This window comes from Hyaena hyaena, unplaced genomic scaffold (assembly GCF_003009895.1).
Source record: "Hyaena hyaena isolate Hyena2069 unplaced genomic scaffold, ASM300989v1 scaffold_74, whole genome shotgun sequence".
In the NCBI taxonomy this organism is placed as follows: Eukaryota; Metazoa; Chordata; class Mammalia; order Carnivora; family Hyaenidae; genus Hyaena; species Hyaena hyaena.
The window spans coordinates 2,581,318-2,605,162 of NW_024080706.1; the positions used below are offsets into that span (position 1 = coordinate 2,581,318).

Below are 23,845 nucleotides of genomic sequence, written 5' to 3' on the forward strand. Positions count from 1 at the left end.
TAGCACTAACTATACCAATGTTAGTTTCCTTCCTCATCAGTTTCTGGTTCGGGCAATGATTCAGCTTGTTTTCTTTTGTATTAAACTTTTTTTTAAGTAAACTTTTTATTTTGGAGTAATTGTAGATTACAGGAAGTTGCAAGATAGTACAGAGAGTCCTTGTACACGCCTCACCCAGTTTCAGTTTCCCCTAGTGAATCTCCCTGTGGAATATTTGTCAAAACTAAAGTCTTCATTGGCATATAACTACTAACTAAATTCCAGACTTCATTTGGAATTTCACCATATTTTCTATTAATATCTCTTTTTGATTCTGGAATTCAATCCAGAATACCGCATTGCCTCTAATTGTCATTTCTCCTTAGGGTCCTCTGGTCTGTGGCAATTTCTCCATCTTTCCTTGTCTTTCATGATCTTGACAGTTTGAAGGAGTACTGGTCAGGTATTTTGTAGAACGTTCCTCAAAACAGCTTTGTTTGAAGAATTACTTACGATTAGATTGGAGTAATGGGTTTTTAGAAAGATTATCATCCACATGCTATCACTAGTGGTGTTAACTAACATACAGAAATGTGTGTGGATTACAAGTGTACAGCTTGGTAAATTATCACAACATAAACACGACCATTGTAACACCCTCCAGGTCAAGAAGTAGAATGATTTGGGGCGCCTGGGTGGCTCAGTCAGTTAAGTGTCCGACTTTGGCTCAGGTCATGATCTCATGGTGCGTGGATTTGAGCCCCACGTCAGACTCTGTGCTGACAGCTAACTCAGAGCCTGGAGCCTGCTTCGGATTCTGTGTCTCCCTCTTTCTCTGACCCTCCCCTGCTCATGCTCTCTCTCTCTCTCTCAGAAATAAATAAAACATTTTTAAAAAGAAAAGAAGTAGAATGATTTTCTGTACTTAGAACCCACCCATCTTTCTCAGAGGTAACTGCTATCCTGATTGCTAATGCCACTGGGTAGTTTTCTCTCTTTTTGAACTTTATATGTGACATAATTAAGTCTATATTTTGTATGAATTATTTCTATTTTGTCTGTAAGATTCAAATGCATTGTATGTAACAGTAGCTTGTTCATTTTTGTTGCAGTATAATCTACCATTATATGGGGCAGCTATAATTTATAGATTCATTCTACTGTTGATGGATATTGGGTTATTTCTAGTTTTTGGCTATTGTAAATAATGTTACAAATAATTTTTGGTGTATATATGAGTATATTTTTATCAAGTTAACATTGAGGATTGAGTTTCCTAGGTTGTAGAGTATGCTTATATTAAACTTCAGAAGATACTATTAATTTTCCAAAATGACTCTAAAACTTTACATTCCTACCAGCACTTTAACATTGTCATTCTTGGGGTGCCTGAGTGGCTCAGTCGGTTAAGCGTCCAACTTCGGCTCAGGTCATGATCTCGCGGTCTGTGGGTTCGGGCCCTGCATTGGGCTCTCTGCTGACAGCTCAGAGCCTGGAGCCTGTTTCAGATTCTGTGTTTCCCTCTCTCTGCCCCTCCCCAGCTTGTGCTCTCTCTCTCTCTGTCTCAAAAATAAATAAATGTTTAAAAAAAATTGTCATTCTTTTATTTTAGTCTTTCTAGTGGGTATGTAGTGGTGGTTTTAATTTGCATTTCCCTAAGGATACTGAATAATGACAGTTTTATTGCTAGCTTTCCAATCTTCATGTCATTCATTTCTTTTTCCTGTTATATTACACTGGCTAGGGCCTTCAGTATGATGTTGGATAGAAATGCTGAGAGTGAGCATCCATATCTTTCTAATCACAGAGGGAAAGCTTTCAACATTTCTCCTTTAAAGATGATGTTTGCTGTAGGTTTTTTGTAGCTATTCTTTATCACATTGAAGAAAGTCTCTTCTGACCTAAGTTTGTGGAGAGATCTTTGTGTTTTACTTTTTTATTTTAAAGTTTATTTATTTTTAGCGGAGCCCTTGATAGCTCAGTTGGTAGAGTGGAAGACTGTGAAGTTTATTTATTTTTGAGACAGAGAGAGGGAGACAGAATCCCAAGCAGGCTCCACACTGTCAGTGCAGAGCCCGACATGGGGCTTGAACTCACAAACTTTGAGATCATGACTTGAGCCAAAATGAAGAGTTGGATGCTTAACCAAATGAGCTACCTAGGCCCCCCTATTTTTGACTCTGTGCTTTAAGTTTTTTGTAATGTTTATTCATTTTTGAGAGAGAGAAAGCCTGAGCATGAGCATGAGCAGGGGAGGGGCAGAGGGAGAGGGAGACACAGAATCCAGAGCAGGCTCCAGGCTCTGAGCTGTCAGCACAGAGCCCCACGCGGGGCTCAAACTCACGAACTGTGAGATCATGACCTGAGCCAAAGTCGGACATTTAACCAACTGAGCCACCCAGGCCCCCCTGTCTTTGTGTCGATACTTGAATTTTTGTCAAATGACTTTCCAGCCTTGTGATTATCACATGATTTTCCTACTTCATTCTTTTAATATGCTGAATTGCATTCATTGATTTTTCTGAATATTAACTTTGTATTTCTGGAATAAACATACTTTGGCTGTAATATCCTTTTCGTATGTTGGTTTTGGTTTGCTAGTATTTGATTGGGGTTTTTACATCCATGTTCATGAGAGACTTTGGCCTGTAATTTTTCCTTCTTGCAGTGTTCTTGTTAGGTTTTGGAATCAAGATGATGCTGGCCTTATAAAACAAGTTGGGAAGTGTTGCTTCTTTTTCTGTTCTCTGGAAAAGTTTATGTAAGCTTGGTATTATCTCATGCTTAAATTATTAGTAGAATGCACCAGTGAAGCCATTTAGTCATGGAGTTTTCACTATAAGAAGGTTTTAAGTTAAAGATACAATTTCTTTATTAGATAGAGGACTATACAGATTTTCTATTTATTCTTATGTCAGTTTTCTAGGAAATTGTCCACTTCATTTATATATTCTAATTTATTGCTGAAAGTTTTTGATAATATCCTTTTGTTTATGTGATGTTTGTTGTTAGATCTGTAGTGATTTCACTTTTCCGTTTCTGATACTATTTGTGCTTTTCCTGTTCTTGATCAGTCTTGCTGTAAGGGTTAATCTTAATAGTTTTTTCGAAGAACTGGCTTTAGCCTTTGTCAATCCTCTCTATATTCATTTCTTATTATTTTATTAATTTGTCTGATTTCTTTCTGAGTTTACTGTGGCTTTTTCCTTTATCTGAGATAGTTAGATCATAAATTTTGAGGTTTTCTTGTTTTCTTCAGATGCATTTGCTACAAATTTCCCTTTAAGCATAGCTTTAGCTTCATCTCTTAAGGTCTAATGTGTTGTATATTCATTTACGTGCAATTCAGAATTTTTTCTGATTTCTTTTTATTTCTTCTTTGACCTGCAGGTGATATAGAGATGTATTGCTTGATTTCCACATATTTGGGTTTTTTGGTTTTTTTTTTTTTTTTAGTAATATTCTTAATATAATTTATATTTTAATTTCATTGGATCAGAGAATATACTCTGAGTTCAGTCATTTGAAATTTGTTGTGATTTGTTCTCCATGCATATCATCTGTTCTCTAGCATATAATCTGTTTTGGTAAATGTTCTATGTACTCTTGAAAAGAATGTATTTTTAGCAATTGCTGGATTCAGTATTATATATATAATTAGGCAAAAATTGTTAATCTTTTCCACTCTTACTGATTTATTTTATTTTATTTTTGATTTTTGTCTACTTATTCTATTAGTTACTGAGGGGGTATGTTAAGGTTTCTCAGTGTTGTAGGCAGAATTCTGAGATAGCTCCAAAGATTCACCCCCGCTGTACATGCCTGGTATAATAATAGCCTACCTTTAAGTGTGAGTGGTGCTGTGGAGATAATTGATTTCAGTCATATTATTAGGTAATATATGACAAAGGTGAATGGGCTTTGCAGATTTAATTAGGGTCCCAAATTAGTCAAATTTGAGTTAATTATTAACCAAAATTAAAATTATCCTGAGCAGGCCTGACCTAACCAGGTGAGCCCTTAAAAGGACCCAGGCCCTTCTAGAAGGCAGAGAGATTTGAAGCATGGATATTTTATAATGGCTTTGAATAGCAAACTGGCCTGTTGTGATGAGGGCCAGGTGATAGGGAATGGCAGGTGGCTTCTGGGAGCTAAGGGCCTCAGTCCTGCAACTGCAAGGAAATGAATTCTGACCATTGCCAGTGAACTTGGAAGAGGACCTCGAGCAGAAGATGCATAACCTAAGATGCATAGCAGCCGGAGTTGACACAGTGATTTCAGCCTGTGGGACCCGTGTGGAGGATCCAGTTCAGTCATGTCCAGACTGCTTACCTACAGAAATTGTGGAGCAGTGAATGAATGCAGTTTTAAGCTGCTAATAGCACAGCAATAAAATACTAATAACTATGGTTATGGATAGATCTTTTTTTCTGTTTTAGTTCTGTTATTTTAAAAATTATATTTAGAAACTGTGTTATTAGCTACACAAAATTAGTATTACAATGTTTGTGTAGTGAATTTAACCTTGTTGTCATTACGAAAAGCCCTGTTATTTCTGATAGTGCTGTGTGTCTGAAAGTCTGTTTGTGTAATGTTGGTAGAGCTATTTTAACTTTCTTTTCTGTGTCTACATCTCAAAGATGTTTCTCTTATATATGATTGTATTTTGTTTTGTATCTTGTCTGTCAGTTTTATTTATTAGATTATTTAGTTTATTTATGTTTAATGTAATTACTATTACATTTGGGTTTAAATATATACCTCCTATTTGTTTTTTATTTGTGCTCCTGAACAGATGTTCCTTTTTTTCTATTCTTCTTAATTAGTTTTTATTCTGTACCTCCCTTTCTTATGTAAGTTTTTTAGTGACTACCATAGATCTAAAAGCATGCATCTCTGACTTAATTAAAATCTATTGTAAATTAGTAATTTTACCACTTCCCAGACAACACAAGAACCTTAGAATTAACTCCATTTATCTCCCTCTTGCCTTTTGTATTCTCGTTTTTGTGATCTTAATTTTGAACATATTTTCTATCCCTGAAAACATTATTATTTAAAAAAAATTTTTTTTATGTTTATTTTTGAGAGAGAGAGAGAGAGAGCATGAGCTGGGATAGGCAGAGAGAGAGGGAAACACAGAATCTGAAGCAGGCTCCAGGCTTCAAGCTGTCAGCACAGAACCCAATGTGGGGCTCAAACCAAGGAACTGTGAGATCATGACCTGAGCCAAAGTCGGATGCCCATCTTACTGAGCCACCCAGGCACCCCATTTTTTGTAATTTTTTAAAGGACAGACTGCTACACCTGATTTTTTTAGATTTTTTTTCATCTAAAAATGTATGTATTTCGTCTACACTTTTGAAATATAAATATTCAGTGGGTATAGAATTCTAGTCAACAGTTATTTTTTTCAGCACATTAAAGATACCATTTTTTCTGGCTTCTGTTGTTTCTGTTGAGAACGTAGCTGTCAGTCTGATTGTTGTCCTTTTGAAGGGGACTGTATGCTTTCCTCCTTCTTTGGCTGCTTTTTAAGATATCTCTTTGTCTTTGAGTTTCAGTGGTTCTCCAATAACGTACCTAGATAGGATTTTCTTTATAACTGTTCTCCACCAGCTTTATAGTGCTTCTTGAATCTGTGGTTTGATGTTTTCATCAGTTTTGGAAAATTCTCTCAGTATTGCTGCAGAAAGCCTTGCTCAGCTTCTCAGCCACATGTGTGCTTTCAGACTTGGCACTTGGCCTCAAAGACAAGGTTGCTCCAGAGGCCCAGCTGAGCTCTCAGTTTCCCTGTTCTTCTGACTGCTCCTCTCCCCCAGTCCCCACTGTCTTTGAAGTTCTGCAAAAGGCTTGAAACCAATTTTCTGTTTCTGGCTCTCAACAAGAAGTTTGCTCCAACAAGCTGGTGAGCCATTGCTGGAAGTGAATCCCTTCTCTTGGTATTTGTAATCACTTCCAGCTTTTTAAAGCTGGAATATATGGCAAGCTTAAAAACGTGCAGAATTGGATTGAGGTTAATGGCTTCTCCACAGCATGAACTTATACCCACCTATGCCCTGTATTTCTCATTAAGAGACTATGTTAAGACACTTGAACAACGTCAGTTTGGAGAACTGAAGAGGTTTTATATTTTTTAGTGTTAGATTAAGAAAAATGAGATATAGCCTAAAGTTTGCAGCATAATGTGAAAAAATTACTGTGGCTCTCCCTGCTGCCTACCTTTCCATATCTTACTGAGTGCCAGTGTTTTCCCTAGAAAACTGAGGAATTTCCTTCTTGGTGCTTCAAATGTCAGAGCCTATCCAAAATGGTAATAATGTTACACTGAATTTTCCATCTATTTCCCTATATTTCAGCAGTGCAATTTGGACAGGATTCTCTTGCTCTTAAATTGTTTCACTGGCTAGCAGAAGATTGTATTTCTCGTTAGATGTAAGGCTTATTGTTCCTTCTTAATTTGCTGTTTCATATATTTGCAGAGGGTGCCCGTGAGGAAGACCTAGACGCAGTGGAAGCTCAGATTGGTTGCAAGCTTCCTGATGATTATCGATGTTCATATCGTATCCACAATGGGCAGAAGTTAGTGGTTCCTGGGTAAGACATTTGCCATTTGGATTATTTTTATGATACAAATTATTTCCCAGAATGAAACTAAAGAAATACAATTTCTAATTACTCTTAACAGATTAAAGGAGTATAGGAATTCCCTCTTCTTCCTTGTAAGAATCCAAAAGACAAAAGCTAGGGGTGCCTGGGTGGCTCAGTTGATTAAGCATCTGACTTTGGCTCAGGTTGTGATTTCACAGTTCGTGGGTTCAAGCCCTGAGTCCAGCTCTGTGCTGATAGCTCAGAGCCTAGAGCCTGCTTCAGATTCTGTGTCTTGCTCATGCATGTGCTTATTCTCTGAAAAATAAATAAACATTAAAAAAAATCTTTAAGCGAACAAAACAAAATCCATTGCTTGGGTTTGATTTTACTAAAATAAATATGTCTCTTGCATGCAGTATTTCTTTCAATGCATCCTTATAAAACAAACAGGGGCACCTGGGTGGCTCAGTCGGTTGGGCATCCGACTTCGGCTTAGGTCATGATCTCATAGTCTGTGGGTTTGAGCCCCGCATCGGGCTCTGTGCTGACAGCTCAGAGCCTGGAGTCTGCTTCAGATTCTGTGTCTCCTTCTCTCTCTGCCCCTCCCCTGCTCACTCCCTGTCTCTCTCTCAAAATAAAATAAAAACATAAAAAAATTTTTGAAACAAACAAACCAAGTCTGATTGGGGTTGGGACTATTCAGGCATAGCCCATAATTAAATGGCCTAGTTTTAAGAGGAAATATTCATTGTGGAACGTTTTGGCAAAGGCAGGCGATATAGTAGCTGTCAAATTCATTCACAGTATTAAAAACTGTATACTTTGGGTATAATCCTTTTGTTCTTCTATGAAAATTAAGCTATTTCAGAGACATTGCACTAACTGAAAATGCTCATAAGCGTTTAGGGAGAACTTTACATTGTTCTTAGTGGAAGGTGGTGTGTCTTTGTGTGTGAAGAATCATATGAGACTGTTTTAGATCAAGGATGAGTGAGTACAGGTTGATCATACTGAGATTATAAAGTAGTATTCAGAAATCAAATATTGGGCAGTTAGGACTAGATAAGCCTAAATTACTGGCTGCTTTTTTCTAGTCTTTTTTTTCCTATTAAACTGAAACTTACAGAAATTGAAAAATTGTCATATTTCAAGAGCAAATAGGAAAGAACTTTAATAAAAGAGTTTTCCAGAATTGACATGACAAACAGGTCATAGTTTCTACACAAGGATTTGTATCTATCTGCAGTGCAAACAGTGAAACTTAGGATAGGACTCCTATCATCAAGGATTCCTTCCATCAAGGTCCCATCAAGAACCAATACCTGTGTTCTCATTTATATGCAGTGAGATCAGTTTAGACCCCATGCAACTGAAGTTTATAAAAATTTGGGCAAGGTTTAGGTTGATTTACATTGATATTGTCTGGAAGAGTAGGATAAGTTAAAGTTGTAGTAAGATAAAAGTATCAGAATTTACACCTTCAAACATTAAAATGGTCAAACATGCGTATATAGCAAAACTATAGCAAATCAGCATATCATGACAAGATAGTCTTGAAAGCAATATCATGATTTTTCATTTAAATCAGAATCTTTCCACTCAAGTGTTTGAATATAAAGCATTTGTAGTGTTTTTGGTGTTCCCGCTTTAGAATGGACATGTTCATCAGTTCTAATAAAGCTGTTGTTGTAAACATCCTTCATCAAAAGGATGAAGCACAACTGGTTAGCACTGCAATTGATTACATTTTGAGTCTCTCTTCTCAGGTTGTTGGGAAGTATGGCGCTGTCCAATCACTATCGTTCTGAGGATTTGTTAGACGTCGATACGGCTGCTGGAGGCTTCCAGCAGAGACAGGGACTGAAATACTGTCTCCCTCTAACGTTTTGCATACATACTGGTTTGAGTCAGTACATAGCAGTGGAAGCTGCAGAGGGCCGAAACAAAAATGAAGTCTTCTACCAATGTCCAGTAAGTAGAGACTGTTTTTAAATATGGCTGTAAGATGTGTTCTGACAAGTGTGTAAATGTGTGCATTAGGAGTTTCCAGGGCTGTAGAATGGGTATAGAGCATCATACAATTTAATTATAGACCCATCTAATTGGAGGGCTAATATTTGGCCATGGTTTTCTGACATAACGAAATTCCAGAAGACGTTGGACAAATGTGCAAAGCACTGTGCATACAGAGGGCGGTCTGTGATATGTGTTAAGGCAATTTAAATTCCAGGAAAACGAATGAGATTTTGTTGAAGTAATATACATTTCTAACTTAATTTCTAACGTAAAAAACTTAGCTTTGGAACACCAACTGATTCACATTCTGAGTGCAATAGAAACTTTTTAAACTCTTCATTAGATAGTTGAGTTGTTGAAAAATGTGGATCATTTTTTTGGAGGCTTTTGTTATGGTTGTAGTATAATCACAGAACATGTGGTGTTTGGTTTCATTCTCATTTCTTCAGTTCTTTGTAATTTCGTAGTTGTAGATCTTCTGGCTTCATTTTTGCCAAGTTGTGAACTTGTAACTGAAAAGAGGAATTTAAAATAGAAAATCATAGATCATTTCAGAGACGTGACTCCATATAACATTTAAAATATTTAAAGAGATTTTACAGCTTTTATTTTCTTCCTTAAGCATTTTCATGTCTTTTAGCTCATGTCTGACCTGCTCCCTCTGTCAGGTTGTAGGATGATGGCTTGGTCTCTCCAGTTACTGAGAGAAGTGACCAGCTTAGGGTTGTCACGTCTCTTGACTCTGAATCAGAGCCCCTTCCCAATAGGCTGTGTATCTTCTTACCTTAACTTCTTAAAGGATAATTTTTTATTTCATTGTAACAGTAATAGCAGTTCATAAGCCGTTTAACTATTACTGTGAAGTGCCTGGCAGTCTTCTAAGGACTTTCTAGAAGGGGCCTAAATACAGAAATCCTAAGAGCAAGGACTGAAAAGTATAAGGAATGCCCGAGTGTTGGTGAGAGCACTTGCTATTTTTATCGATTTTGCCTTGTCTCCAGGGAAAGATACAGGTAACAAACAATGAGAAATTAACTAAAATCTATTTTTCTCAATTACAATATTTTTGTTCTCGCCTAGGACCAAATGGCTCGGAATCCAGCTGCTATTGACATGTTTATCATAGGTAGGACAAAAACCATCTTCCTTTTCCTTTTTCCTTCCTGGTCAAAAAAAATGAAGTCGGTAAAAACTTTTCCAGTTACTTGATCAGCTGACAGTTTAAACTTGTCCTTCTTAAGTCTTCCTGGTTTATAAAGTACTGCATCTAGGCTCTTATTCAAATAGCACTTATACTTTGAATTTCTTTTCTATTTGGGGAAAAAGCCATGCCCTGCATAATCTTGTGCTGCTAGGACTCTGCTCTAGAACAGTGAAATGAGTAGAATTACTATGAGTACGTGTGAATGCATATACACGTGAACTTTCCATCAATCATATTAATACATAATTAGAGATAGAGATAGATAAAACTACTTTATACCTATACAGTCTGTGGTGCCAATTATAGTAAAATAAAATACTGATGAGTCACACTAGAGATCTCCAAGCAGCAGATCTTCAAAAACCAGTGTAAACTGGGCTCCATGAACTCCTTGGCACAACTAGTTTTTCTTGACCTTCAAAGGTATTTCTCACAGGATTTTGAGAACAAAATGGTTTGTATGCAATTGCAGCTCACCCCTTTGCTATTCATCCAATCTTGTTTTGCTTATATTTTCCTCCCTTAAGGACTTCCTGACTATCCATTCTGCTTTTTAAAGGCACATATTAAACACCCCCATATATTAATAGTAAAGAGGCCTTGGAGGCTAAGGTGTCTGCATTTAATTATATCTCCTAATTGGAACCTCGAACAGAGTATTAGTCTCCATTTGTTCCAAACTGTGACACATTCCGGGTTTGTGGTATACTTCACAATATCAAGAAACTCTCTCTCCTGCGTAGTAAGTTACAAAAAACTGTTTAACTTAGCCTCTAGCTTTTAGCTCCCCCTGATTCATGTAGTCTATTGTTTCCAAGTTAAGTGCCTCTGGGGGTTATGCCCCTTCTCATTGCCTTCTTTGGCATCTTTGCATAGCACATACCTTCAGAGATGATCACCATGGCTCTAGAACAGTGGTGCTACTAATTTATAAACTAAAGGCTCCCTGAACTCCAAGGTAAGCTACCAGCTAAGCTCTGAGTTTCATATTCTTAGTTTGGTGCTGGTCTGACATGTGTGGAAGGCCCCACCACTACCGCAGAGTACTAAGGTCTGATGAATACTATTCTAGTAGCTGGGATTCCTCCTGGAATAAGAGAGCAGCAAAGCAAAAGATTTGAGATGCACTGAGGGAGGAGAGATGAAGTAAGAAGTTAGTGCTGGGAGGAGAGATAAGAAAGCAGCTTCCTGGGGCGCCTGGGTGGCTCAGTTGGTTAAGCATCCAACTTCGGCTCAGGTCATGATCTCATGATTTGTGGTTTCAAACCCCATGTCAGGCTCTGTGCTGACATCTCAGAGCCTGGAGCCTGCTTCAGATTCTGTGTCTCCCTCTCTCTCTGACCCTCCCCCATTCATGCTCTCTTCTGTCTGTCTCAATAATAAATACATATCAGAAAAAAAAAACAACTTCCTTTAAGCTGCGTTGATAAAACTCCAATGTTATCAAAGAGACACCAAGATATAGGCTTACTTTAAAAGGTAAACTACGTTGGAATATATAAATTACATCTTGATTCAACTAAGTTTGATTTTCTTGGAATTTTTGGTAAAACACAAGATGGTTTAGTGTTTAGTGAATTATTTTTTTAAATATATTTTTAAATGTTTTTTATTTATTTCTGAGAAAGAGAGAGAGAGAGACAGCGTGAGCAGGGGAGGGTCAGAAAGAGAGGGAGACACAGAATATGAAGCAGGCTCCAGGCTCTAAGCCAGCTGTCAGCACAGAGCCCGATGCGGGGCTCGAACCCACAAACCATGAGATCATGATCTGAACTGAAGTCGGACGCTCAACCGACTGAGCCACCCAGGCACCCCTTAGTGAATTATTAATAGATATTTAAGAAAACTAGAATCTGTGTTCAGACAAGTTGAGTAGTGAAGACTGCCTAGAAAATTTTGTCCTCATTTTAAAGAATACACTTGAGTGTGTATCGTAATAAATTAGGATACATTAAAATACAACACACCAATTTCTATTTTGGGTAAACCATGAAAACTTTTTGATGGTCTCACTGTAACATTTTATTCCACGAATTATACAAAATGATGTTTTAAACTTTACAGGGAAATTACTAGTTCTATAAACAAAATTGTAGCTTCTGTGAATTTTAATGACATTATTCATGTGGCTCCTCACTATCTTGTTCAGAGTGGATAGATGGTAGGTGACCATTTGAATACAATAACATTCAGTAAGTAAAGGGTCAGAATAGGCCATTCATTAGTAGACACTGAGCAAAGAGCCTTCTGTTGTAGTTTCCCTTCTCTCGGTTGATGCCCTTAAAAATTGAAAGCTAGAAACCCTAAGACCCAAGCTTAAATTATTTCTTCTATTATTCTCTAAATAGTAGAATGGTAAGTAAATACTATACATTTAGCTCCAATGTTCAGCATGACAGAATGTAAGAACTGGGTTAATAGAAACAAGATTATAGAGAACATCCATACAGAAAAACATTGATTAAGGGACTAATGTTGCCAGGCACTGAGTTGTATTAATCATAGATAATGGGGGGGTCTGAGAAAGTTAATTTATACTACCTGGAAGGCGCAAACATAATTCGTGTAAATACTTGTCATTGATCTACTCAGTAGATCACTGATGTGTAGTCGGGTCTAGACTAGACTTTGAGGTGGTCATTGAATATGGAGGACCGCTATGCCTTTGAATCTGTAGACTACTTTGGGATTGGTCTGATGCCCAGAACGCTACAGTGCCATAACCCTGTTAGATGCCCATAGTGAGCCTGGCATCTGCCAGAATCTCATGCATGACTCAGGATGTACCTGGGCCAAGGGTATACCCAGATCATCTGAGGATAGTTGCTAATATTTTTCCTGTAGTTTCTTCTAGACATAGCCGTTTCTCCTTTGTTCCATATGTTCTAGAAATTATAGACAGAGAAGACTTTTCATTCTTATACCAGCACAAAATAAAGTTTAAAAATTTATTATTGAATTATAGGTCTAAAATATAGTTTGAAGGTAGATGGAAGATTGCCTAGCAAGGTAGTTGAGAATGAGAGGAGAATTGAGAATTAAAATTGACCCATGAACGAAAGTGGAAGTATATCTGTGTTTCTAGTTTTGATCTCATATCTTAAGCATGGAGAAATTATCATTGTTTCCTTATTTCCTGTACAGATTTTATAAAATCTATTTGTCCTTTTCTTCCTCCCCACCCCTTCCTGGTTTATAGGTGCTACTTTTACTGACTGGTTTACTTCTTATGTCAACAATGTTGTATCGGGTGGCTTCCCAATCATCAGAGACCAGATTTTCAGGTATTTCACTCAGAACTTTTGAATAAAAATGTTTGTAAGTCAGAAAAAACCATTAGCTACAGATCTTGAAGTTTCAAAGAAGGTTAATAATAGAACCTCTCGTTTTCTTAAATGCCACTACTTTATTCTCACTTTAAAGTCACATTCCGACACTTGGATAGGCAATATTTTTCTCCTCTTGAAGGATCAAGAGAAAAAACGGATTTTGATTTAGAAGTTAGGGCTTTATAGTATAGTTTCTTTTTATACATAGTCTCTTTTGGGGAGGGGGAAGCTGTTTGCCAGTTAATGGATTTATTTTGAATAGCAATTCAGTAACCGTTAACTTCTGGCAAATACTATTTATTATCTCTAGATGAAACTTCCAGGTATGACAGATTGTAGTACAGGTAATATTGGTTCACAGTAACCTGGTTGGCAGAAATGATAGATTAATTAGAAATTAGAGGTCTCTAGAATAACTTACTAACACATCTTATTGTCAGGGCCACTATTGATAGGATTTTCAGATGTCCCAAATGTTTCCTGGCTCTGAAAACTGAGATAAGCTCTTTTCAGTTTCCAGTTTAATTACTGAATCATTACTGGCACCACTGATCATTGAGCCCTGGCTGCTGTCATTACGGCTCTAAAGTCTTCAAGGTTTTCTAGTTTGTAATTTATAGTTTTCTTCTAATCTTAATAGGACTATACCTTTACGTTCCCAAATATGGTTTAAATTTTTGATCCTAAGGTAAAGTAAAAGCTATTTCACATTGTATCTTGAAATCTTTTATCTTAGAGACTTGAAGTTAGTTGATTAAAAAATGTTTAATGCTTTAAAATTACCTAGATATGTTCATGATCCAGAGTGTGTAGCAACAACTGGGGACATTACAGTGTCAGTTTCCACATCGTTTCTGCCAGAACTTAGCTCTGTACATCCGCCCCACTACTTCTTCACATATCGAATCAGGTGAGTTGATGATGGCCTATATCCTATGGGTGTATTGTTCTCTCCCCTTCGACATGGTACGTAAAATGCATTTTGAAAGACAGCTTCTTGATGAGGTGTGGAGGAAAGTGGATAACAAAATTTTGTATAATCTTGAGTTTACAGTAACATCTAAGTTATGTAAGTTATTTCTTGCAGATGTACTGTGTTTAAAGAACTGTGCCATGCTCTTTGCGGTGGACACTAAGTTGTAATCATCATGAAAGCTCTCTGTGAGAGTTGTAATGCATTGTAGAAGCTATCAAATTGTCCAAGATGAAACCATGCATTTTAAATTCCAGTTGGCTTGCCTGTATTCAGCTAAAAATCTAATAAATATTTATTAGGTACTGCCTAGGATCAGACACGGTGTTAAGCATTGGATTTGGTTAAATAAAAAACAAATATTAAACTTGTTTTAATTAGAAGTATTCTGTGCTGTGACATAAAGATAGCTTGCTCATTGGCCCTAAGGGATTAGAGACACTTTATTTTTAGATATCTTTTTATATTTTTTATGGTATGTTACATATATTTAAAAAGTACATATACATGCATATGTACACACTGGAAATATTTTTGCTGCCATATACTAACCAGAGAGCATCATAGGATTTTGGTATTATATGCAGTCTTTGATATATCTACACACTTCCAGATATTTGTGGGTTTTTGTTTGTTTTTTTAAGTTTAATTTTGAGAGAGAGCGGGTGATTGTGAGCCGGGGAGGAGCAGAGAGAGAGGAAGAGAGAGAATCCCCAGCAGTTTCCGTGCTGTCAGCGCAGAGCCCACTGTGGGGCTCAGTCTCAAGGACTGTGAGATCATGACCTGAGCTGAAATCAAAAGTTGGATGCTTAACCAACTGAGCCACCCAGGCACCCCGATGTTTGTTATTTTAATTGTTTAATTCAGATCCTGCCTAGGATTGAAACATGCTTAAAATAATAACTCCGACACTTGTTTATAAGGTACTCAAAATAAGAGAGCAGATTCCTAGAGAAAAGGGGAGAAGTCAAGGTGTAATCCTAGTAACTGACTAGTGGCATTTTGCTTTGAGCTTTCTAGAAGTAAAAGGGAAATGTCTTGTAGTGAAAAAAAAATCATTTTTTTCAAAACAGAAATTTTTCATTGCACTGTATCCTAGAAAGCATTTCATATATTGATCTTTACTTGAACAGCAAAAGATTATTGTCACCCAGCGTGTTTATAAATTTTTATGTTGCCTTTTCTATTGTTGATTTTTAATGGAAAGTCAAGTGAACAAATTGAGTGAAAGCATTTCTGTGGGAGAGTCAAGCTAATTAAGCCAATATCTCTGAGAACTTACACAATTAAATGATTAACACAGATGTTGGGCTGGGCTTCTTAATTTCCTTTGGAAATTTCTTTCAGAGTCTTAGTCCAAATATCATGGCTCTTAAACAAAAGAAACAAAGTCAGGCCATATTTGTGTCTCTACCACCCCTTTCCCTTCTCCAGGATTGAAATGTCAAAGGATGCACTTCCTGAGAAGGCTTGTCAGTTGGACAGTCGCTATTGGAGAATAACAAATGCAAAAGGTGATGTAGAAGAAGTTCAAGGACCTGGAGTAGTTGGTATGTAATTTCAAGATTTGTGTTTATATATCAGTTACCTCTAAAACATTTTGGAAAGCATCTAGGTGACATACAACGTAGAAAATGCATGATGTAGTTAATGGATAAGACTGATCTTCTAATAGCTATGTTTACAATGTGAAGGATACCATAGATTTTGGGCTTTCTTTAACTCCAGTACTTTGCTTCATAAATATAATGTGTAAAGATCATTATTCTATTAGATTAGTACCTTAAATGTGAACTTTTCTAAAATTATAGCAAACAATTTTTCAGGGATTGATTTTCCGTTTTGTGGCTCACCGAGTTCTTTATTTGCTTCTTAAGTTCTTTATTTTTTTGGTGGCATAAATTATATTCTGTGGTTACCAGGCATAGAGCAGAAGGAGAAAATACATTTCATATTGGTAATCTTTTTGAAATGTGGGGGAAATGTTAAAATCAGTAGCACAGATTTTTATTTGTGGATTTCAATTACCTTTAGCTCCGATTATCATTGACATTCGGCTTTTTAAAAGATTATAATTATCTTAAGTTTCTGAACCCTAATACCATCACTGTTAACATTTTGCTATGTTTTCTTTTAGTTGTTTTTTTTTTTTTTTCCTAATTGTGCATTTACTTCAACGTGGTTTGCATAATCCCATAGAGGGCATTATCTTATTTGCTGTGATGAAGAACTGAATTTTATCCTTTGGTTTCTTATTATTGTTTTCTCTGCAGGTGAATTTCCAATCATCAGCCCGGGTCGGGTATATGAATACACAAGTTGTACCACATTTTCTACAACATCAGGATATATGGAAGGATATTATACCTTCCATTTTCTTTACTTTAAAGACAAGATCTTTAATGTTGCTATTCCCCGATTCCATATGGCTTGTCCAACATTCAGGGTGTCTATAGCCCGATTGGTGAGTTAAATTTTCCTCTGGGACTGATTTATGTGACTTTGTAGAAATTACTCCACAGAGGGATTTTGTTGATTAGCCAGACAAATGGTTTACAAATGGTGTTCCCAGAGAACCCTAGACATTCTGAGGAAATATCATGGGGTGGGGGGGGACCATGTGAATATGTAGGGGTGGTGGATAATAAGTAAGCTAGACTCCATACACTTCAGTCAGAGTAACTCTACTGTTAGCTGTTTTTTGCTTTTCATAGATGTCACTTTTTTTTTGAGCAGTTTTAGATTCACAGAAAATTGAGCAGAAGGTACAGAAATTTCCCAGATACCCCCTGCCCCCATGCATGCACAGATTTCCCCGTTATCAATATCTCCCACCAGAGTGGTATTTTTGTTAACAGTTGATGAACGTACATTAGCACATCAAAATCACCCAAAGTCTATAGTCTACATTAGGGTTCACTCTTGGTGTTGTATATTCTGTGGGTTTGGACAAATGTATAATGAAACAAATCCACTCTCATAATATCATGTAGAATTGTTATCGGTTTTAAAGGTTCAGTCTCTTTTCCAGTGTTTCCAAAACCAGTTCTGTGGCCTAATGAGAAACACCACACTAGACCAGTTAGAACAGGCTTTATTTCATTAGGATTAGGAAAATAATTTCTTGAAATGTTTTTGCTAAAAAGCCCAATTTTGGGGGCACCTGGGTGGCTCAGTTGGTTGAGCACCGACGTTAGCTCAGGTCATGATCTCGCAGTTTGTGAGTTCGAGCCCTGCATCGGGATCTGTGCTGACAGCTCAGAGCCTGGAGCCTGATTGGGATTCTGTGTCTCCCTCTCTCTCTGCTCCTCCCCCACTCATGCTCTGTCTCTCTCTTGCTCAAAAATAATAAGCATTAAAAAAAATTTTTAAAAATAAATAAAAAGCCCAGTTTTATAAAATAATTCAAATATCCTATAGAGAGATGACTAAAAGTACAAGTCTACCCATTACACCCTCTTTGTAGTCATCTCTCTTTGGGATCCTTTCCTAAATCAAGTAGGTATAATTTTAAATCTCATCTTTAGGATTACCTTATGATCGTGGCAGTACCCCAACTTTATGGATTATAAAATAATTAAAGAGAATTTTGAGGCTCCAGCTATACAATAGGAATGAAATATGACTTGTATACCCAGAATGTAACTGAATCATAGGTGTTGAATGTTCAGAGAGGGCCCTCTGGCTCCTGGGATGACCCTGCTGGGCGAGTCCAAGATAAGTGAGGGAAGATGGACGTGATATTAATCTGGCCCAGAGCTGACACATTCCCTGTTTGGAAAGAGAAGGATGATGATGAGACTTTAGGCCATTACGCTTGCATGTCTGGTGAAAAGGATCTACAGACTGGGTTTGGAAGTGAAGCTTAGCTTCCCTCCCAGTGGAAGAATGCTTTCTACTGTATATTTCCAGTACCAGGAATTTGTTACTTCCTATAACATTCTCCTGTTTTTGACTAGTCCAGTTTCTGTATGAGATTGGTATCATCTATGAATGTTTGATACAGCTCATTAGTGAAGCCATCTGGCACTAGAGTTCTCTTGGTGGGAAAGTTTGAAATAGGAATTTAATTTCTATAATGTATTTTCTATTGCTTCTTGTTTCACTTTTGGTAATTTGTGTCTTTCAAGGAATTTGTTCATTTTGTCTAAATGTTGAACTTATTGGCATAAAATTATTTACAATATTCCCTTGATATCCTTTTAATGGCCGTAAGAACTATAGGCATATGTCCTTTTTTGCTCTTAATATTGATAATTTATATCTTTTGTTGATCAATTCACTTAAGGGGTTATCCTTTTTATTAGTCATTTGAAAGAACACCTTTGGGTTTCACTGGTTTTCTCTATTGTTTGTTCATTTTCTATTTCATTGATTCTGCAGTTATATTTATCTCCTTCTACTTACTTTGGGATTTGTTTTTGGTTTTTTTTTGCCAGCTTCTTAAGGTAGAAGTTTAGATTATTGATTTTAGGCCCTTTTTTTCCCTCTAAAGCACTGTTTTGGCTGTGTTTCATAAATTTTGATGTGTTGCTTTCATTAACATTTAATTCAAAATATTCTCAAATTTCCCTTGTAACTTAATTTTGGTCTGTAACTTTTCTAAAAATGTGTTCATTTTCAAACATTTGGAGGTTTTCCAGTTAACGCTTGTTTAATTATTTCTGATTTTGTGATGGTTAGAGAACCCACTGTGTGTAGTTTTAATCCTTTTAAATGTTTCTTGTCCCAGCATTATGGTCTATTTTGGTAACGAATCCTGTGTATTTGAAAAGAATGTATATTCTGCTGTTCGTGGGAATATTATACTATAAATGATAGTTCAAATTGGTTGAGTGTTTTTCAAGTCTTCTATATATTGGATTTTTTTTGTCTTTGCTCTCTGAAAGATGATTGTTGAAATCTCCAACCACAATTACAGTTTTGTCCATTTCTCTTTTTAATTCTATCAGATATGCTTCATGTATTTTGAAGCTCTATAATTATATGCAAATATGCTTGGGATTCTTGTGTCTTTTTAATGAAGTGCTTTCTTTTATTATTATGAAATTTCTCTCTCTGTCTTTGATAACATTTATTGTCCTAAAATTGCTAATATTCCAGATGTAAAGTGTAAAGAATGTGGCAGTTTGTTTGGGCAGGCATTTAGGTTACTATGGGGTCCGCTTGCCCCTATTGAGGCTTGTTGTTAATGTTTGTTAGGGTGGGGTATAAAGTAGTCTTTGATTTAGGACAGTAGTTCTCAAACTTTTCTGTCTCATGGCTCCCTTAAACTTTTAAAAATTATCGAGGACTTCAAAGAACTCTTGTTTATATGGGTTATATCAATATTTATCATGTTAGAAATGAAAACTGAGAAGTTTTATAATATTTACGTACTCTTTTTTTAAAGTTTACAATTTTTAAATTTATAATTTTAAATTATAATAATAAACTCATCACATGTTCAACCCTCTTAACCATGTTCTTACTTATTTAGAGCTTTAATTTCCTCCCAACCACAAATAAGCATATAAACTTTCTGACCCGCCTTGTGGAAAATGTTTCTCTCTCTCAAGGATGAGAAATCAATAAAAGAAATGAGAATTCTGGACTTACTTCTAATCAACATGAAAGAGGCAGTGGGGATTGTATTTGTATTGTGCTGTATTTGTATTGTACCTTTCCTGTGGAAATACTCGTTTTCTTGATACAGAAATGGAATTGTTTTCCTTTTTTGTGCCCTAACCATATGAAAATTATTGTATTTAATACTTGCTTTTGCTTTATAATTTGAATGTCACTATAAAATATGCGTTGGGTTGATCTTAAGCTTTTTCTTGCTCTAGGTGGGTTTCTTGTTTGTTCTTGGACACTTGAGAGGTTCCCACTGCTTTTTTATTTCTACCTTACTCGCGTGCGCCTCTTTTCATCTGCTGCTTCTGTGCGTACATTTTTATCTGAAATCATGCGCAGTCTCCCTCTTCAGCCGCATTGATTTCTTTAACATTTTTTTTTCCTGTTCTCTTCTTAAGATGACTAATGATCATGCTACCTGAATTTAATGTTTTAGAATTTCCTAAGCCTTCCCCGTCACCCTTTTGGAACCTTCTACTGAATTTTAAAGTCTTCATTCCTTAGATTGAGAAAATAAAAAATAAAAATAATGGAATATCATGTCATATTTATGTATATTTTCTCTGATTGTTGTTAATGTTGTTGTTATTAGTGTTATAATAAATCCTAAGTGACAATCCTTTGACAACTCCTAAAGAACAGTTTCTTTCTCCTACATGAGTTAATTTGCTTGCTCAACAAATATTTATTGAGTGCCTACTAGGTGCTGGGGGAAATGCAGTGAACAATACAGCCAAAATCTGCCTTCGGGGATGTAATGTACAGCACGGTGACTGTAGTTAATACTGTATTGCCTGTTTGAAAGTTGCTAAGAGAATACATCTTAAGAGTTCTCATCACAAGAAAACATTCTGTAACTATGTACGGTGATAGATGTTAACCAGACCTACTGTGGTGATCATTTTGTAATATATACAAATATCAAATCATTATGTTGTGCACCTGGAACTAATGTAAAGTTGTATGTCAATTATACCTCAATAAAAAAAAAAAAGTTGAGGAAATTAAAAAGAAAAGAAAACAAAAACACCTCTGCCTTGGAATTTACATTCTAGTTAGAAAAGGGTAGCAAATAAACACTCTCTAGTTATACCAAGTAGTAAAAAGTGCTCTGGAGAAAAATCAGAATAAAGGCTATAAGGAGTGTCTGTTGGGTTGTTCTCATATAAAGATATGTTGGGGAAGGCCTCAGTGACATTTGATTTGAGATTTGAAAGAAGTAGAGGGAGCCAGGTGGATATATGTGGGAGAAGGGTGTTCTAAACAAAGGAACAGTAAGTGCAAAGGCCATGAAGCACTCATGTTACATAAACATAATAATGCTTGGGTGTGTTTGAAGAATGCAAGGAGGCTGATGCAGGTGGAGTGAAGTGACTAGGGCAGAGTGGTTAGAGATGAGCTCAGAGGGGTAGTGAGTGCTGGATATGTAAGCCCATAAAGGCCTTGGGGGAACGGCGTTTGCCGACATCACATTTCCACGTTTCCCAGTACTTCCTGCATTACCAGCTAGGTGCTCCTTGCTGTTCAGAACTCTGTCCCATTAGCAGCTCCTCTCATTGAGTCTTCAAATGTAGGAGAGAGAAAAATTGACAGCAGAGTAAATTGAGATTTGATTAGAGACACTGTGTAAGCGGAAGTTTCCATGAAATGTTTAGATCTTGCATGTTCAACCTCACTATTGCCCTATTTGGAGAGCCTTCGACAAGTTAATTTCAAAGTAGAGGCTACCTGTGGTGGTTGAATTGAATCGATGTGCCTTTCTAGTAGGAGCTCCACAGAAATCTATTAGACCTCCTGACAGTACATAAAAGTTACCAGTAGAGGTCATACCTTATTAATGTTTTTACATCCTCTTTTCTATAAGCATATAGATTAATAAAGAATTGTTACTTAATCCACTGAAATAAATTCAGTATAATTTTATCTTGGGTTGTTAGGAGCAGTCAGTTGGCTCCCTTGTACAAATTATCAACTACCAGATAAAAAATATATACTGTATTAGTGAAGTATATTTACCATTAAAACCACACTGAGCATTTTAAAACACGTGGTATATATGTATATATGTGGTATATATACGTATGTATATACACTCTAGATTCTTGCATCAGCAAGTGCATTATGAAAATACACTGTTCAATTCTGTACAAATGAATATTTGGCATGTCCAGTTGTTTAGATTATAGATTAAGTGAGAATTTACATAAAATAAGTATAAAAAACTGATGGAAGTTCTTATCAAAAGATTGTTTTCTCTTTCAAGGAAATGGGTCCTGATGAATACGAAGAGATGGAAGAGGAAGAAGAGGAGGAGGAGGAGGAAGACGATGATGACGACTCAGCAGATATGGACGAATCTGATGAAGATGATGAGGAAGAGAGACGAAGGAGAGTCTTTGAAGTTCCCATTCGCAGGCGCCGCTGCTCTCGCCTTTTCTAGCAAGCCTCTGCCGGCCAAAGCACCGGCCTGAATCCAGTCTGTTAAATAGATGTCTCAATAATGTAAATAACTAAATTTTTCTCAGCACATAGCAGGAAAACTAGCATGAAATGTTGTTCCAGGCCCTGGGTTCTCTGCGACATTACATTAGGAATTGGATTGTTTTGGTTCGCTTTGTGTTTTTGAGGTAGGAGAGGAAATGGGAATCGGTTTCATTTGTTTGTTTTCCTCTCTTCTAGAAGTCTATCTATGGGTGAATAGTTCTCTACCTAAAGAACAGACATTGCTTTGCTTTAAAAGATTTTATACTTCTACACATAGGGAAACGGGAGGGAATTGTTTTGAATAAGGGTTTTTAAATGTAGCAGAAATATCTATGCAGGGATAGAGAGGAACTATGTGACTGAATGATTCTGTGCAAAGACTTCTTGCAGTTGTGAATTATTTAGAAATGAACAGAATTTGTAATTAGGCTAATCCATTTAGTGATTCCTATATATTTTGTACTCCCAGGGAACTAATTGACCTAATACTTTGAATGCTAGTTGTTTGTCCTTTCTTAGACAATCTGTCCTTGAATTTAAAGTTGTCATCACTATAACCTTGAACTTAAAGTCTTTATCGCTATGACCTTGGCCTCGCATATAGTCTTCAATTCTACCGACCTTGAATTTAAAACCTTCAACGTGACAACTTTGAATTTAATTTAAAGTCTTTAGTGCAATGACCTTTTTCATATTGTTCACAGATGCGTCATTTTTGAAATGTAGTGTATAAAACTGTGTGTTATATTGTTTATTAACAGAAGAATCTTCACAATGTCTCCTGTACTCTAAATTTGTAAATACTGCTTCCGTTTTGTTTCTCCTTTATACACTTGACTGTCTAACTTTGTGATAAGTGACATGAATTTTATGTTAAGACTAAGTATAAACACGGATTTTTTTTTTTGTAATTATATAATTAAGAGTTTGGAATGACATCCTCCAAGTGGCAAAAACTCACATTTTAAAAACGAATTTTGGTTCTGATCCTGTATTTTGTGTAATTGCCTATTTTCCATAAACTAATATTAATCAGCCTTTACTCTTAAGATGGAAGATGAAATTGAAACTTCTTGGCCTGTTGCCAGAGGCCCATTCAAAGTCATTTCCTGGCTTTGATCGTGTCATATGCTCTACTTTCTGTTTTCCGCAGGAATAGTTCTTTTGTAGGGAAAACTGTAGAAAGAGGGAAGAATATACAGGGTTAAGCAGCTGCCCCAGGGACTATGAAGACCCTTTCATATTGGCACGTGCCAAAATGTTGTGAAATGCAGTAAGTTGTTTTTCCTGCCTGTTTTTTAAATTTTATCATCAGGCTACCAAATCCTTCTATTATGCCTATCTCTCCCCTTTAAAAAAACAAAAAACAAAAAACCCAGCCTACTGAGTTTTAAAAAAAAATAAAATTTCTCAATAAAACAATAATTTAAAACTAGTTAATGTTGAAAGTTAAAGCTGGTCCCAGGATCCCGTGCCATTTTTGCTTCTTCGTCATTACTGGTTGACCTCTCCTCTCTATACCCAGAATATTCACGATGCCCCACATTTCCCCTGCACAACCCTATTCAATTCTTGCTTCTCGCAATACTTCAGGCTTATTTATCCTCTCATCTAAATTCACTTTCTCTTAGTATGTTGAATGAATGACCTCTC

General features: G+C 36.4%; 1 protein-coding gene across 1 annotated transcript in view; it reads left to right on the forward strand.

Moving 5' to 3' along the window:
* The window catches only part of FBXO3 (F-box protein 3), a 32,559-nt gene extending 9,330 nt beyond the window's left edge, over nt 1–23,229 (forward strand). Inside the window, exons 4-11 of the mRNA XM_039233369.1 lie at nt 6,462–6,576; nt 8,337–8,541; nt 9,667–9,712; nt 12,990–13,074; nt 13,907–14,029; nt 15,527–15,642; nt 16,366–16,556; nt 21,972–23,229. Coding sequence (XP_039089300.1) covers nt 6,462–6,576; nt 8,337–8,541; nt 9,667–9,712; nt 12,990–13,074; nt 13,907–14,029; nt 15,527–15,642; nt 16,366–16,556; nt 21,972–22,148 — 1,058 coding nt within the window. The 3' untranslated portion in view covers nt 22,149–23,229. The remainder of the gene's footprint in view (nt 1–6,461; nt 6,577–8,336; nt 8,542–9,666; nt 9,713–12,989; nt 13,075–13,906; nt 14,030–15,526; nt 15,643–16,365; nt 16,557–21,971) is intronic.
* Nucleotides 23,230–23,845: the final 616 nt, after the last annotated feature.